General features: G+C 41.1%; 2 protein-coding genes across 6 annotated transcripts in view; one reads left to right on the top strand and one right to left on the bottom strand.

The window, feature by feature from the left end:
* Nucleotides 1-1,003: 1,003 nt before the first annotated feature.
* Nucleotides 1,004-8,938, bottom strand: BFAR (bifunctional apoptosis regulator). Of its 4 annotated transcripts, XM_018067453.3 has the most exons (10): nucleotides 8,706-8,938; nucleotides 7,458-7,517; nucleotides 7,104-7,167; nucleotides 6,109-6,430; nucleotides 5,065-5,266; nucleotides 4,567-4,736; nucleotides 3,799-3,943; nucleotides 3,380-3,550; nucleotides 2,664-2,866; nucleotides 1,004-1,792 (listed from the first exon to the last, which is right to left on the bottom strand). In XM_018067453.3, exons 4-10 carry the CDS (start codon nucleotides 6,372-6,374, stop codon nucleotides 1,600-1,602), a joined length of 1,350 nt encoding a protein of 449 aa, XP_017922942.1. In that variant the 5' UTR covers nucleotides 6,375-6,430; nucleotides 7,104-7,167; nucleotides 7,458-7,517; nucleotides 8,706-8,938; the 3' UTR covers nucleotides 1,004-1,599. The 4 variants fall into 4 exon arrangements, with proteins under 4 accessions (XP_017922942.1, XP_017922939.1, XP_017922943.1 ...); XM_018067450.3 differs by lacking the exon at nucleotides 7,104-7,167; XM_018067454.3 differs by lacking the exon at nucleotides 7,104-7,167 and having other exon boundaries at nucleotides 1,004-1,631.
* Nucleotides 8,939-9,439: 501 nt separating this feature from the next.
* PARN (poly(A)-specific ribonuclease) overlaps nucleotides 9,440-12,854 on the top strand; it is a 47,809-nt gene continuing 44,394 nt past the window's right edge. The window contains exons 1-5 of one of the 2 annotated variants that reach the window (XM_018067449.2): nucleotides 9,440-9,543; nucleotides 10,428-10,507; nucleotides 11,444-11,511; nucleotides 11,606-11,687; nucleotides 12,318-12,378. In XM_018067449.2, coding sequence (XP_017922938.2) covers nucleotides 11,450-11,511; nucleotides 11,606-11,687; nucleotides 12,318-12,378 — 205 coding nt within the window. In that variant the 5' untranslated portion in view covers nucleotides 9,440-9,543; nucleotides 10,428-10,507; nucleotides 11,444-11,449. The remainder of the gene's footprint in view (nucleotides 9,544-10,427; nucleotides 10,508-11,443; nucleotides 11,512-11,605; nucleotides 11,688-12,317; nucleotides 12,379-12,854) is intronic. The other variant, XM_018067448.2, reaches the window with a different exon arrangement.

Below are 12,854 nucleotides of genomic sequence, written 5' to 3'. Positions count from 1 at the left end.
TAACTGTTGCTAATTAACTAATTTAACATTCATCTTAAGCAATCCTACCTGTATTAAAGAAGGCCTAATTAATTCTATTTTTCTAGTATTCACTTTTTAAATACAGTTTTCTGAAAAAGCTGCTCATTTGACATGGCTCAAGCTCCTTACTCTGTACACCTTGAACTTCCTGTAAGCACAGGGAGAAGTTCTGCCCTTAAAACTTTAGAGCCACCTTTAAAAGTGCAAATGGAAACCACCACCAAAACAGACACATGAAAATGCAGCAGTTGTTGGGACCAACTTCCTTTTCCACAACTGTTTGATCTTGGACTGCAAGAGTTTACCAAGTTCAGAAGTGTATACACCTCCTCAGGATGTAAAGATGGTTCTAACTGGGGTCACTTCATAGACTTTTTTAACCTTTTAGGAAGAGAAATCAGTACCATGAATTGCTGAATAATACTGCTATAACTGCTAATTTTAACAGTTATAGAACCAGGAGTGTTTCATGTCTACTTTCACCCACCTCAACTTACTCAGAGACACAGGGCTACAGAACAGTCTGCACAAGGCAAAACTAATGACAAGTACTTCAATATAAAAAACTCAAACCCAAACAAAATAACCCACTCCTATAATAGTGACGATTTCAAAAGAGATCTTTAATCTTTCAAAATATTCACAGGCAAATTTAAAGTTCATACCAATGATACAAATGAAAAAACCCAAACAACAAACCAATGTAGAATGCAAAAAAAAATCTGACTTTTTCTTCAGTCAAAAAAAACATACATTAACAAATGTCAATCCTGTTTACACAAAATAACTTTCCAGTCAATATTTGCTCATGGATGTAGACACACATTGTATTGCAGTAAGCTGTAATTACAGTGTCAGGTCACTTTTCCAAAATAATAATTTTTGAGAGATAACCCTGAATTTAAGAATTAGCAACAGAATTCAAGAGGAAAGCATTAAAGGAGCTATTGGTGAAGTGTAACTGGTCTGAATAAAAGATATCCTATGGCAATCACCACATTTTCCAAAAGATGAGAAAACTCAAGTCTTTGCCCTCAAGAGCAGGAATTTTAGAGCAAACTGCTGTGAGACTGTGCAGAGACAGTCACAGCCTTACATGTAAAGAAGACTGAAAGAACTGATGTACTTCCAATATCAAGCCTATCCAGGAAGGGCATTCCTTTGGCAAACTTAAGCTGAGGAACACATCACTGAGATGAAACGCTACATTTCAAAAGAAAGAAATCACTGTAGCAGCTCCTAAGACTTTAAGGCAGGCTGGAAAATATACAGAATGCTCAGAACAGAATAGAGAAGTTTGATCTGATCAAAAATAAGGCAAAATGACTGTAGGAATTTTACATGGCTAAAACAGGAATGTCTTCTTTTTTTTTTCCAATGGAAAATTCCTTTTGGATACTAGAGCCCATCCTCCAATTTGGAATCAACTGGTTTAAGAGTAACTTACCTTAAGGCTTTTTTGTATGTTTAAATTAACACAATCCACCACTTTTGCTGCCACATACACAAAAAAAAAAGCAAAGTTTATTTCAAGTGTCCATTTTTAGAAGCTAAAGAGCCCAAAAGTTCCAAAGGCAATCACTGCACTTGTGTCTCCAGACGCCGCAGCTCTGTAACCACAAGATCAATGTTTATGATGGGGTTAAAATACAAGGCCCAGTAAAACAAACAATTGCAGACAAACTGAGGAATAAAAGGCCAAAAAATGGCAACAAAAAGACCCTGGGTTGAGACTTTCCAGAAATGTCTCCACATTCTGTGAGGAATAGTCCTGTGAAAAAGGAAAGGGAGAGGCTTAGAGGGACTTCCTGGTTTGTTTTTACCCAGTCAAAGAAAAGCTAAGAGGTGTTGCAGCCTTAAATTATTTAGCCCTTATTTGGGATTACCCTTTACGTGTAAAACACTATTTTGCACTCCAGAAAAGCTTTCTTAAACCCCAGCAGTACCAAACTTAAAGAGGAAGCATTAAGTCAGTGCACTTAGACCCCAAAGCCCAGCAGGCTGCAGTGTCACATTCCAGCCCTGCCACAGGTTATTCGTGTCCCCTGTGCTCTTCTGTCCCCTGGCGGCTGGCAAAGGGAAAACCCACGACACACCACAACAGGAATTTCTCCCGTGCAGTTTCTAAAACTAGAAATGAGACCACAGCAACTATGAAGTAATATTAATATGCTCGAATTTAGATTAAAGTCATAACAGAAAACAGAAATTCCTGTAACTTACCAGAAATAATACCAGCATAGCTAAACTTGTTTATGGTTCTGAGGACTCATCCTTTAATAACCACACTGGAAGCATATCATGACAAAATTCTGATGTATTTACTCTCAGCTGGCATAAAAGGCAGTTCTCACAGTAAGGGTTAGTATTTCCCAGTGGTTAAGAACATGTTTATTACTGTTTCTGCATTTGCTACATCTGATAAGTAAAACCAGCTGTAAGAAACCCTATCAAATATTCACATAAATAAAGGCATTCAGAAGTACTAGCATATGTAGGAATTCAGATTCACCTGTTCTTATTAACCTCAGTGTTGTAGTCAGACACTGTCATTTCAGTGAGCAACTGTGCAATCATAAGATTGTTACTATTTATAAGGCCATCTACTTCCTACCCTCTTCAACAAACTCACTAAGACTTACTTCAATTCTCTTCTTGACCAGAGCCTCCAAAAGGAGAATAATTCCAGAACAGAGAGCAACATAGCATTCACAATTATAAACCTTGATGTCCAGTAGTGCACATCCAGCCAATCCCAAGCAAATTCAGCTATCAACTGGTATGGCAAAAATAAATATTTTACAATGAATTCTCTCCATTGTTTCCATGAAGGATCTTTAAGGTCCTGTAAATTAGGATAAAAAGACTGTTAAACAATTTTCTATTAAACAAATTCAATACTGGTTTATTTCTACTAGTCTTTTGTTGAAAAGCTGTTTTTTCCATACATTGAAAGCAGCAAATTGTCTTTGCTGTACTTGTGGGTAGATAATACTACAGCACAGTAATTTCCATTGGATTAGAACATCACAGACAGCCAGACCTTAAAATGCCCTTTCTTAAAACACAGGTAATTTGAGTGAAGAGCTTTTCTGTAGTCTTGTGAACTTCAGAAGGATGACTGTCACACATTTGAAGTCTTAAAAGCCTTAAACTGATCTTATTAAAGGTAATGGTTCCAACTCTGGTGACCACATAAAATAAAATCAAGGAACCACTTACTCTGTAGGTTTGTTGTTTTTAAAGTCATAGTGTAAAGAGATGAAATGGTGAATAATTACTTTATGTTTTTATGCTGCTAGTCTTAAAAATGCTTGTAATTAAAGCAAGTAGCACATTTAATGTTTTGAACACTTACCAGCAGTTTTGTGAAAACATCTTCATGTTTGTCTTCTTGCATAGGACAAATTGTGTGGATGAAAGGTAGGAAAGCTTCTGCATAATCAAACAAATACAGGTATAACATACTGAGTCTTGGAGAGCTCTTCAGGGCATACAGAAGAAAGAGGGATTTTCCTGGATTTACAGCCTGAAAGATATCAAATTATCAAGTTTCAATCAGTGAAAAAATAAAGTGAAAGGGACATGCCAGTTCTTAGATTTTCTGACAATTATTTTTCAAAGGATCATTTTTCAAATATCACATTTCATTAAACTGAGCAGTTTTTACAAGGACAATTCCACTACCTTAACACTCCATCTGGCTTCAAAAAAATCTTTTAAAGATATTATTTTAAAAGTACTTAATATACATGACACACTTAATATAAAATTTACCTTATATTCCCAAAGGTTCTGTGGTGGTTTAACACCTAAAGCTTTCACACATTCCAGTTCTGCCATGATGGCTTTCCTGTGGTTGCTGTTCTCTATACTGTAAGGCTCTTTGGTGAAATCCTCCTCTGTCAGTGTGAGGAGCAGCCTACAAAAGCAGAAGAATTCAGAAGGCAAACAGTGTCTCTTCACCACAAAGATATGACTCACAAATAAGCAACTAAATACCAAAACAATAAGGTACTGATAGAAGGCAGCACCTTTTGGATTACAGAATGAATCACAGAATGCTTTGGGTTGGAAAACCTTAAAGATCATTGTCAAATTACATTCCATATCAAGTGTTCACACCAACTGCATCTCAGAGCCTGGGTTTTTAAACACTTCTTTTCCAGTTTCCTCTCTCCTGCTTTCAGCATTTCTCTTAGGTGGAATGCAACGATGCCCATGGCACATGGATACTTCCAAATGAAAGGGAAGGTGGGAGGGGTGGATAACACACAAGTAGAATTTTACTCTCAGTATCATTTCAGTCTGCGTTGTCAGCAATTTAAGAAGTTCTTAGGACATTTTCAAGTAGCTTGCTTAGTATCTACTACTCAAGTTTTCACCAAAAATTGTTATAACTTCCCCTATAATGTATTCTGGTACCTTACAGAATATTCCCACAATCCATGGAACACAGTACAGTCATTTCCCAACAAGCATCCCTAATGAATCTGTCAGCAATCCCAACACACAATAGTTGTTCTTGGCCATCAGGCCCCTCACCTTCCATTCACTTTCTCCAGTAAAAACCTTTCTCTGTAATGTGAAGCCCATGGGCCCAGCTGCTCCAGCCAGAGGATCACTTCCTCAGCAGTCCATCTAGCAACAGGCTTGTGGACAAGATGATCTTCTTCAAATTCTCTGCTACTCCAGTGATAGCCAAGTAGAACTACCTACAGGTGGATTAAAAAGATAAAAACCCCTCATCTTTTACCTGTAAATCAAATACATTAATGATAAACACGCAATAAGAGGCTTGGCATGTGGAATTTTCCACTTCATGGGCCCTAGAATATTCAGGTTATAAAAAAGTATCTTGAAGTTTCCCCCACTTTGCCAAACTTCCATCTAAGCTACATTGCAGTTGTAGTTCCTGACAGACCTCTGAAGGCCACTGTGCTCAGCTGAAGGCTCTTCTGTGCTGACAAGCTGACAAGTTTAAGTAGATTCGATTGCATGCTAAATGAAGGAAATATGGAAAACCAAGCAGATGAAACTTACTGCTACACAAGTTAAAGCTGTCAGAACGCCTGAGAAAAACCCTCCTCCTCGAGGGTTAAATCTTCCTGTGTTGGGAACTGTAGGGATCTGGTCATTCCCATATTTCTGGAAGGCTGCTAAGCTGCGTGCCACATCACTGTTCTGTTGAATATCTTCTTTTCTTTGTTCAATGGCATCAGAAAATAGCTTTTCAATAACATCCCTAATGGGAAAAATATTTGTCATTGTACCAAAACCATTCAGGGTTCATATTCAGAAGAGGGACTAATTTTTGGATTTTTGTTTTCCAGCCTCAATTGTAGACTATCATCTTTGAAAGCAATGAAAAATTAGTTATTAATACTTAGGAAACTTAAACTTTTATCCATTACTTCCAAACAATGTTTTGCTTAGCTTCTAAACTTAAAATACTACGTAATTCCTCCCATGTATATTTCTTATGTAAAATTAGAATTCTGTGTGCTACTGGCAAGTCTTGATTACTAAAAAATGGTAAAAGACAACATAAGAGCCTACCCCCAATCCTACCATCTAATTATTAAAATATTATTAACCCAGATAGAGTATTATTAACAAAAGAAGTTGTGGGTAATTCAAAACATCAAACATATTTCTAGCTTTGTTCTGCAATATGATCACATTTCTTCCTATAAATAATTCCTATTACAGAAATAACTACACAATTATCAAAGATCAATCTAATTTACAATTATTAGAAAACAACCAGCTATATTAAAAGATTCAAGGGTCTCAATACTAAAAAAGGATCCCTCCTCTCCATTTCCCAAAAAAATTCAGAAGAAACCTCCCCCACTCCAGCCCCCCAAACAAAACCAACCAACACACCCCTTAGCTCCATGCAGAAAAATGGGCTTGAACAGTTCAATACAAGTGCAGAGCATGAAAGCCTTTGGGATTTAAATGTCCTTGCAACAGTTCAGATTACCAATAGGCTACAAAATTCTGAGAAACTCAAGAAATCAGCCAGCTAATTTCAGTGGTTTGATTTATCCCAAAATGGCATTCCCAAAAGAGCACACTCACCTGAGCAGGATGTTGACTTTGGGGAACCCTTCCCATTTTACTCTGCATTCGGGGCACTCGTTCTTCTTGGACGACGCCCACCACAAGGCCAGGCAATGCCTACAGAAACTGTGGCCACAGTTCAGGGTGGTGGGATCGACCAGGATGTCGTAACAGCAGTGGCAAAGGAACTCACTGACCGAGATCTGCCCGCTCACGTCAGCAACAGCACCTGTTTCACCTCCTGCCCTCTCCCTTTCCCCTGGTAAAGTCTCATCTTCTTCCATTTTCTTTTATGCCTCACGCAAACGGGAAGCCCTCTCAGATCTTCAAACCATTACCTCTGCAAAGCAACAAAATAAACCTCATTAAGAAAAAAGTTCTGGTAGAAGTTTAGGATGGTAAGCAGTGTAATTTCTCGTGGCACTGCTTTTGCCGTTGGGATGGTTTTAAACCTTCTAAGCAACACAGCCTGCCCCCAAAATGAAACATGATCTACTTTTTCAACAACATATTCATTGCAAATTACAATCAAAACCAGATTCTAGATGTAAACAGCTGGGTTTAATCTCCCTCTACTTTCTTCTCCTGCGTTATGAAACACATGAAAGTGAAACAAAGTAGCTCACTGACCCACATGACTTGGCTATCTTTAATCAAGGTTTTACTAAAAGACACCAATCAAAAGAAACATAATTAGAAAATACCATCAGAGATGGTATTTTCAAAGATAAAACACCAGCATAACATAAGGTTCTAATTTACTTCATCCCTCTTCCTTCCAAGCATACAGAATAAAACATTACTTACAAAAGTCAACGCTAGACATTGCTGGGCGATGTTAAAAAGAAGAAAAGTTTGATCCACAAAGTCACATGTTTCAGAATTACAAGGGACAGACCTGCTTCCACTTCAGTGAAGGTCTGAGCCCTGCATTAACTTTACTGACAGCTATACTTTGTTAGTATTTCAGAAAACACACAGACAAGAAGAGTCTAAGACTGTTCCAAGCTTACCAAAGATACAAATCTATTTGCTTGATGTTCCTATTCCATTCTCTCAGATGGCAGTATCTAGTTTCTTAAGAAAAAACACTAATTCAGATCACTCACTCATCACTCGTGATATGTCAGAAGATACCAAAACCGACACAATTTTCTCCTCAGGTACTACCAACCCAAAATATGACTACACTCTCCACTATGTGGCTCCTGCTTACTACCAAATTACCTATCTGCCATCCAGATCAAGCACAAAGTGGTAAGCGTGCAAGCCGGTATAGAACGGAAATGAAAAAAACACCCAAACGAAACAACAATAAAGTACAGAAACACAACAGTGAATCCAGAATCCTCACACCGCTTACAAACCTGTATTTCCCGGCAGAGCGCGGACCGTCGGCTTTCTAAAACACAAACCTGAAACAGCACCTACAGGAGGAGAAATAAAACCAAGGTTTTGCACTTAAAAGCATTCTTCTAGTTCTCCCAGAAGGCAGAGCCAGCAGGATTTCCGTGGGTGGAAAAATATTTCGCCGCCCAGTCTCCACCAAATTAAGACCCAGCAGCAGCAGCAGGACGATTTCTGGCTCCTCTCCTGCCTCCTCTTTCCAGCTCCGCCTTCCTGCCCCCCGCTGCTTCCTCCGCCGCGTTTCCTGCGCTGGGCAGGGCAGGGCAGGGCAGGGTTGGGCCGAGCCCGACCCGCAGCCCGGTGGCAGCCCCGCCGTGCCCCGTTCCCAGCCCCGGGCTCAGGAGCCGGGCCCGCCCCGGCACTGCCGTCGGTGCGGTAACTACACAGCCCTGCCGGGCCGTCCGTGTTAGCAGAGACACAAGAGAGTGCATCTATAGAGACACACATTCGCTATTATTTATATATCAATCTCTGTTCCCGTACTGCAATTCCTTTTGACTGAGTCCAAAGAAAAATGAGTGATTCGTTCTGTACAACCACCTGAAAGGAGGCTGCAGCCAGGTTGGACTCTGGGGTCAGTTCTAACTACTTGGTGTTTATTTTACAGGTGAAAGAAGCAAAGAGTTCCTGGACCTGTCAGTTAGGAATTCCTGGATCTGGTGGGAAATGACAGCCATTAACCACTTTAAAGTGCCATGACCACTTTAACGAGAAACTGCAGGAATGTATGTTAAAAAATTGAGGAGTAACATGAAAATTTTAGGCTTCAGCCAATTTACTGTAAAATAGAAACATCTCTACTATTATTTTAACTAACGCCTTACTGGACACCATTTAATCATCCTGGATGACTTGCTGGGACTGCATGTAGAATAAATTGCTTACACTGAAAAGGCAAAACTTAATCTTGAAGAATCTTTAAAAGCTCTCTCCACTAAGTCTGGTGTAATTCTTTATCTTCTTCTCTATGCCGAAACTGCTTCTCAGTTAACAGAGACTTTTCCATTTGTTTTCATTCTGCTGGGATTCTGGAAAAGATGCTTCCTGTGCCGTGTGAACTTTAACCCTGCAGCCCATTCACTGAACTCTCACGGTGTCCGTGCCCACAGCTCCTGCCCTGGCCCCTGGGCAGCTCCTCCTCCCACAGCGCTGCTGCGGGGACAGAACGTTTGTTATTATACAATTACGTGTGAAAGTGCTGGTTTTACCAGGAAGGCGAACGCTTCTTCCGCAACACGCCAAGCCTTCCAGTTCCTCCGGACTCGACATCGTTAAGGCACCACCACCACCGGCAGCTCTCCTGGTGTCTCCTCAGCAGATTCCCATCCCTTCTTCCTTCCTGGTGCTAGTTACGCATTTCTGGGCTGAAAGGCGAGCGCTCTGTGGGCCGTGACATCTCACAACGCCCCACGGGAGAGCGCGGGTGGGACCCTCTCCTTCCTGGGCAGCGCCGTCTACTAGCCGCTCCCGCGGCGGCGGGCACGGCCGGCGGCTAGGGCCCTTGCAGCCCGACCAGCCCGCAGACAGCGAAAGGGCAGCCGTGTCGGTGCCGTCGGCAGGACGACAAGAGCACAGCGCTGCCCCGGGCAGCGCAGAGCGCGTCCGTGCCCGGAGGCGGCCGCCCCGGCAGGAAATGGGGCCGGCGCGCCTCACGTGCCCTCACGTGCCGGCGCGCGGGCGGCCCCGCGAAGCGCTCGCGCGGGGCGGGCCGACTGCGCTGGCGCGGGATGGGAGGACCAATGAGCAGTGAGCTGAACCGCCCGGAGCGAACCCCATCCCGACCCGAGCCTGCCGAATTCCCTGCCCGCCTCGGCCTCTCCTCGGGCGAAGGGGTCCCCGCACCTCCCCTGGCCCGTAGGGGCGGCCCGGAGCGCGGAGCGCGCTCCGGGCTGAGGGGGCCCGAGGGGCGCCGGGCTGCCCCGGGGTGTGGTGCGTAACCTCAGGTGCGTTTTACCCCTTTCCCCGCAGATTTTAAGGATAACCTACACAAAGTGTATGAAGCCATTGAAGAGTCAGACTTCCTGGCCATCGATGGGGAGTTTTCAGGTACGGTCGCGCTGGTTTTGTGGTTGTGAGCTGTTGGCAATGTCTGTGGGGGTGTCCCCGCGCCCCAGTTCGCTGTCTCAGTGTTGACTTGAAAAAGCTAAAGCTGAGGCTACTGCAAAGTGATCAAACTACTCGTTATGTCTGCGGTAGCAAGGTTTTGGTCAAAGATACATGTCATGCTAATGCTGCCTCTACTCCCTCCCCGCAGCAATCTTTCAATGTGTTAATTGATTTTCAGTTGCAGCTGAGGGGAAAAAAGAAGGTATTACATGTGATACCTTTATAAGTGAAAGGTTCAGATAAATGAGAAAGGCCTTGCAAGTATTTGGACAGGGAAGGGCAGCACTAAGAACTTGTATGTTTGTAAAATCCAGAGGGTGTGTGTGTCACAGAGATGCTTAATAAGTTTTGGGATGTAGAGTTCAGTCCTCCATGAAACAGGATCCATGTGGATCTTGAGCCATGAATGTGATCAAAACTTGGTTTTGTTAGATGTGGGGCTTATGGAAATACAGTTGTTGTTGTGTATTGTTTAAAGTGGCTAAGTCATTCCGTAAATCCCTGGGCAGCACTCTTCCCATTTTTAGTTTGGCTTTGATCCTGCACTGTGCTGTAAAGCCCATCTACGTGATTTTATGGAGGGTCTTTGCCTGTTACTGACACCTTGAATAGGAACCAGAACGGCAGAACTTCTGCAGAAGAGCTTTGCTGCTGGAACACTACTGTTAAAATGGGTGGCTTTTATGCAGTAGAAAATCCTTCTGAACTGAAATAATTGTAACATTAAGTGAAACCATTTTTCTTAAGTTATCAGTTGTTGCATTTCTTTGCTGTGGCTAATTTTGAAAAGCTTACCCAGAGCAAAATATGTTCTACTTTTTCAGGGATCAGTGATGGGCCTTCTGTTAGTGCATTAACAAATGGCTTTGACACTCCAGAAGAAAGGTATCAAAAACTTAAAAAGGTAAAGTGTTTACACTGACTGAAAGGAAAATTCTGGAAAAAGGTTAGAATGCCTTAGTTCATCGTGGAGACAACACAGGGAAGTATGTCATGGGTCTAAAACTGAGTTACAGGCAGCAGATGGGATTTGCTTGTTTTGTTTTCTGGTAACACAATTGAATGTTGCATTAAACTTGCAGAACTCATGGTCAGAACAGACAGAAATGATTCCTCACACAAGAATGAGTAAAGGTGTAGAACTTGTTAAAGGATGTTGAGAGTGTTAACATTTATGAGTTCAAAGGGGTATTGGGTGAGAGGAATTCAGTGAGGAGAAGCTTCATCAATTCAGGCCCTGCAGGCACAGTCAGTCTCTGTAAACATTTTAAGAAGTCTGTTGTATCAGAAGGCAGACCCAAATTCTTTGTTGTCACCTTCTTAAAGCTTTGCTTTTAACATTGAATAACTTGATAAATTGATATTTTTGATCTTTATGTTCAAGAGGGCTAGTTTTGAATGCCTGTACCCAGTGTAAGCCATGTGGGTTAGAAGAATATTAAATGTGTTGTTACATGTATTTGAAAACTCCTGTCACACTGTAGGGAATGTAAATGAACATTGAGAAGGACTGAGAGCTGCTTTGGGTGCAGCATGTCCTGTGCTTGAGCAACAGGTGGAGAGAGAGATGGGACTTCCCTCAGTTCTTGTCTGTTTATGGAGTAGAAGTGCATACTACAAATCATCTTTGGGCAATAGTAAGATGATTAAATGCAGATGAAAACTAGTTGAAAAACTCTAGTGTGTTTATTTTAAAATTACCAGCGAAACAAATGTTGGTTAAGAAGATTCAGTTTACTTAATTTTGAACTAGAGAGAGAAGTCATATGTGGATGCACCCTGGTAATCTTTCAATGTGTACAGGTTTTATTCTCATGCAAAGTTTTCCTTTCCTTTCCAGCATTCCATGGATTTTTTGCTCTTTCAGTTTGGCCTTTGCACTTTTAAATACGGTGACACAGAAGAAAAGTATGTCATTCTCTTATTTCTTGTTTTCTTAATTGAGGATTTTCTAAAGTGATACTGATAAGCTCTATTGACATGCAACTCATCTTCTCCACAGGTATATAATGAAGTCATTTAATTTCTATATTTTTCCAAAACCCTTTAACAGAAATTCACCAGATGTCAAGTTTGTCTGTCAGGTTAGTAGAAAAACAAGTTTGATTTTGTTTGGTTAAGGTATACCTGCAGCAAACTTCACCTTAAAAGGTGGAAAAATAGAAGTTTCTGGGGTTTGGTTTTGATTTTTTTCTTATAAGAGCAATCCCTAAAAATGAGCTTTAAGGCAATATCTTTGACTTCAGTTTTTAAATCTTGTTATGTATTACATTGTGTGGTTTCTGGAATTGGAGATAATGTTCCAAACCTGGCAAGATAATTCTAATTTTTTCACTTTTCTCATTGGACTTTGTGTTCCCTTTTCCTGTTTTATCCTATATTCTCATCTGCTCGTCTTACTTTTACTTCTTCCCAGGCTATTGCCAGCATTTTTCCTGTCTCAGATTTGTTCTCCTGAACATTTTGCTTTCTTTAGTTTCCTCTCTCCACGTAGCTCATTCTTTCATCTCTATCCCTTAGGATATTTATTGTTCTATGAAAGTTCAAAATAAATAACAAAAGTAATATTGCCTGAATTCTTGTTTAGGGTCAAAAACGTTGTTGCTCTTGACTTTGGTCTTTGTATAATTTCTTAAAAAGTGTGAAAATAACCAAATTGATCTTTTATGCCACAGCTCCTTTTCCAAATGTAAAGTCTTTTTCTTTTGTTGCAGAGTTCAAGTATAGATTTTTTAGCAAACCAAGGATTTGATTTTAATAAAGTTTTTCGCAACGGTGAGTTGTTTGGGTTTTTTTTTTATTTCTTTCAGTGTCTGCAATATTTATGATGACACCTTTCATTGTGTCCTGCAAGAAGAAAAAAGGCTGCTATTCATGATAATCTCTTAACACACAGTGAAGTTCTTGAGTTATTTTTATCTCTTTTACTGTTGTGCTGGTAGTAATTCCTTTCCAGGAATTCATTGTATAGGTTCAGCAGAATGGAATTCCTGCTCACAGGAGGGTTTGGTTGTTTCTTGTTGTCCAGTGGCAAAGCATGACTGGAGAGATCCATAGTAATGAATCACAAGTCATGTTTTAGGAAGGGGATCAGTGCACTGTAAGGGTGCTGCTGCAGTCTGGGATTCAGGTGATGCAGGGAGCAAGGGAGAGGAGGGCTAAATATTACTGTGGTTGGGACCTGTGGCTCTGCAGTCCTTGGGCTCATTCCCTGTCCAGTGGTAGCAGCTAGTGTGGCATGTGCTGGAGGG

This window comes from Manacus vitellinus, unplaced genomic scaffold, assembly GCF_001715985.3.
Source record: "Manacus vitellinus isolate BGI_N305 unplaced genomic scaffold, ASM171598v3 scaffold_12_pilon, whole genome shotgun sequence".
Taxonomy (NCBI): Eukaryota; Metazoa; Chordata; class Aves; order Passeriformes; family Pipridae; genus Manacus; species Manacus vitellinus.
The sequence above is the reverse complement of the archived record's forward strand: the minus strand, read 5'-3'. Positions and strand labels throughout refer to the sequence as shown.

What these genes read in the sequence shown, in the direction of transcription:
- BFAR (XM_018067453.3), bottom strand. Translation starts at nt 6,374, where the DNA reads ATGGAAGAAGATGAGACTTTACCAGGGGAAAGGGAGAGGGCAGGAGGT. An exon ending in AAAGTCAACATCCTGCTCAG is followed by an intron (nt 5,267 to 6,108) that starts GTGAGTGTGCTC and finishes TTTTCCCATTAG; the next exon opens with GGATGTTATTGAAAAGCTAT. An exon ending in TGGTCAAGAAGAGAATTGAA is followed by an intron (nt 1,793 to 2,663) that starts GTAAGTCTTAGT and finishes CCTTTTTCACAG; the next exon opens with GACTATTCCTCACAGAATGT.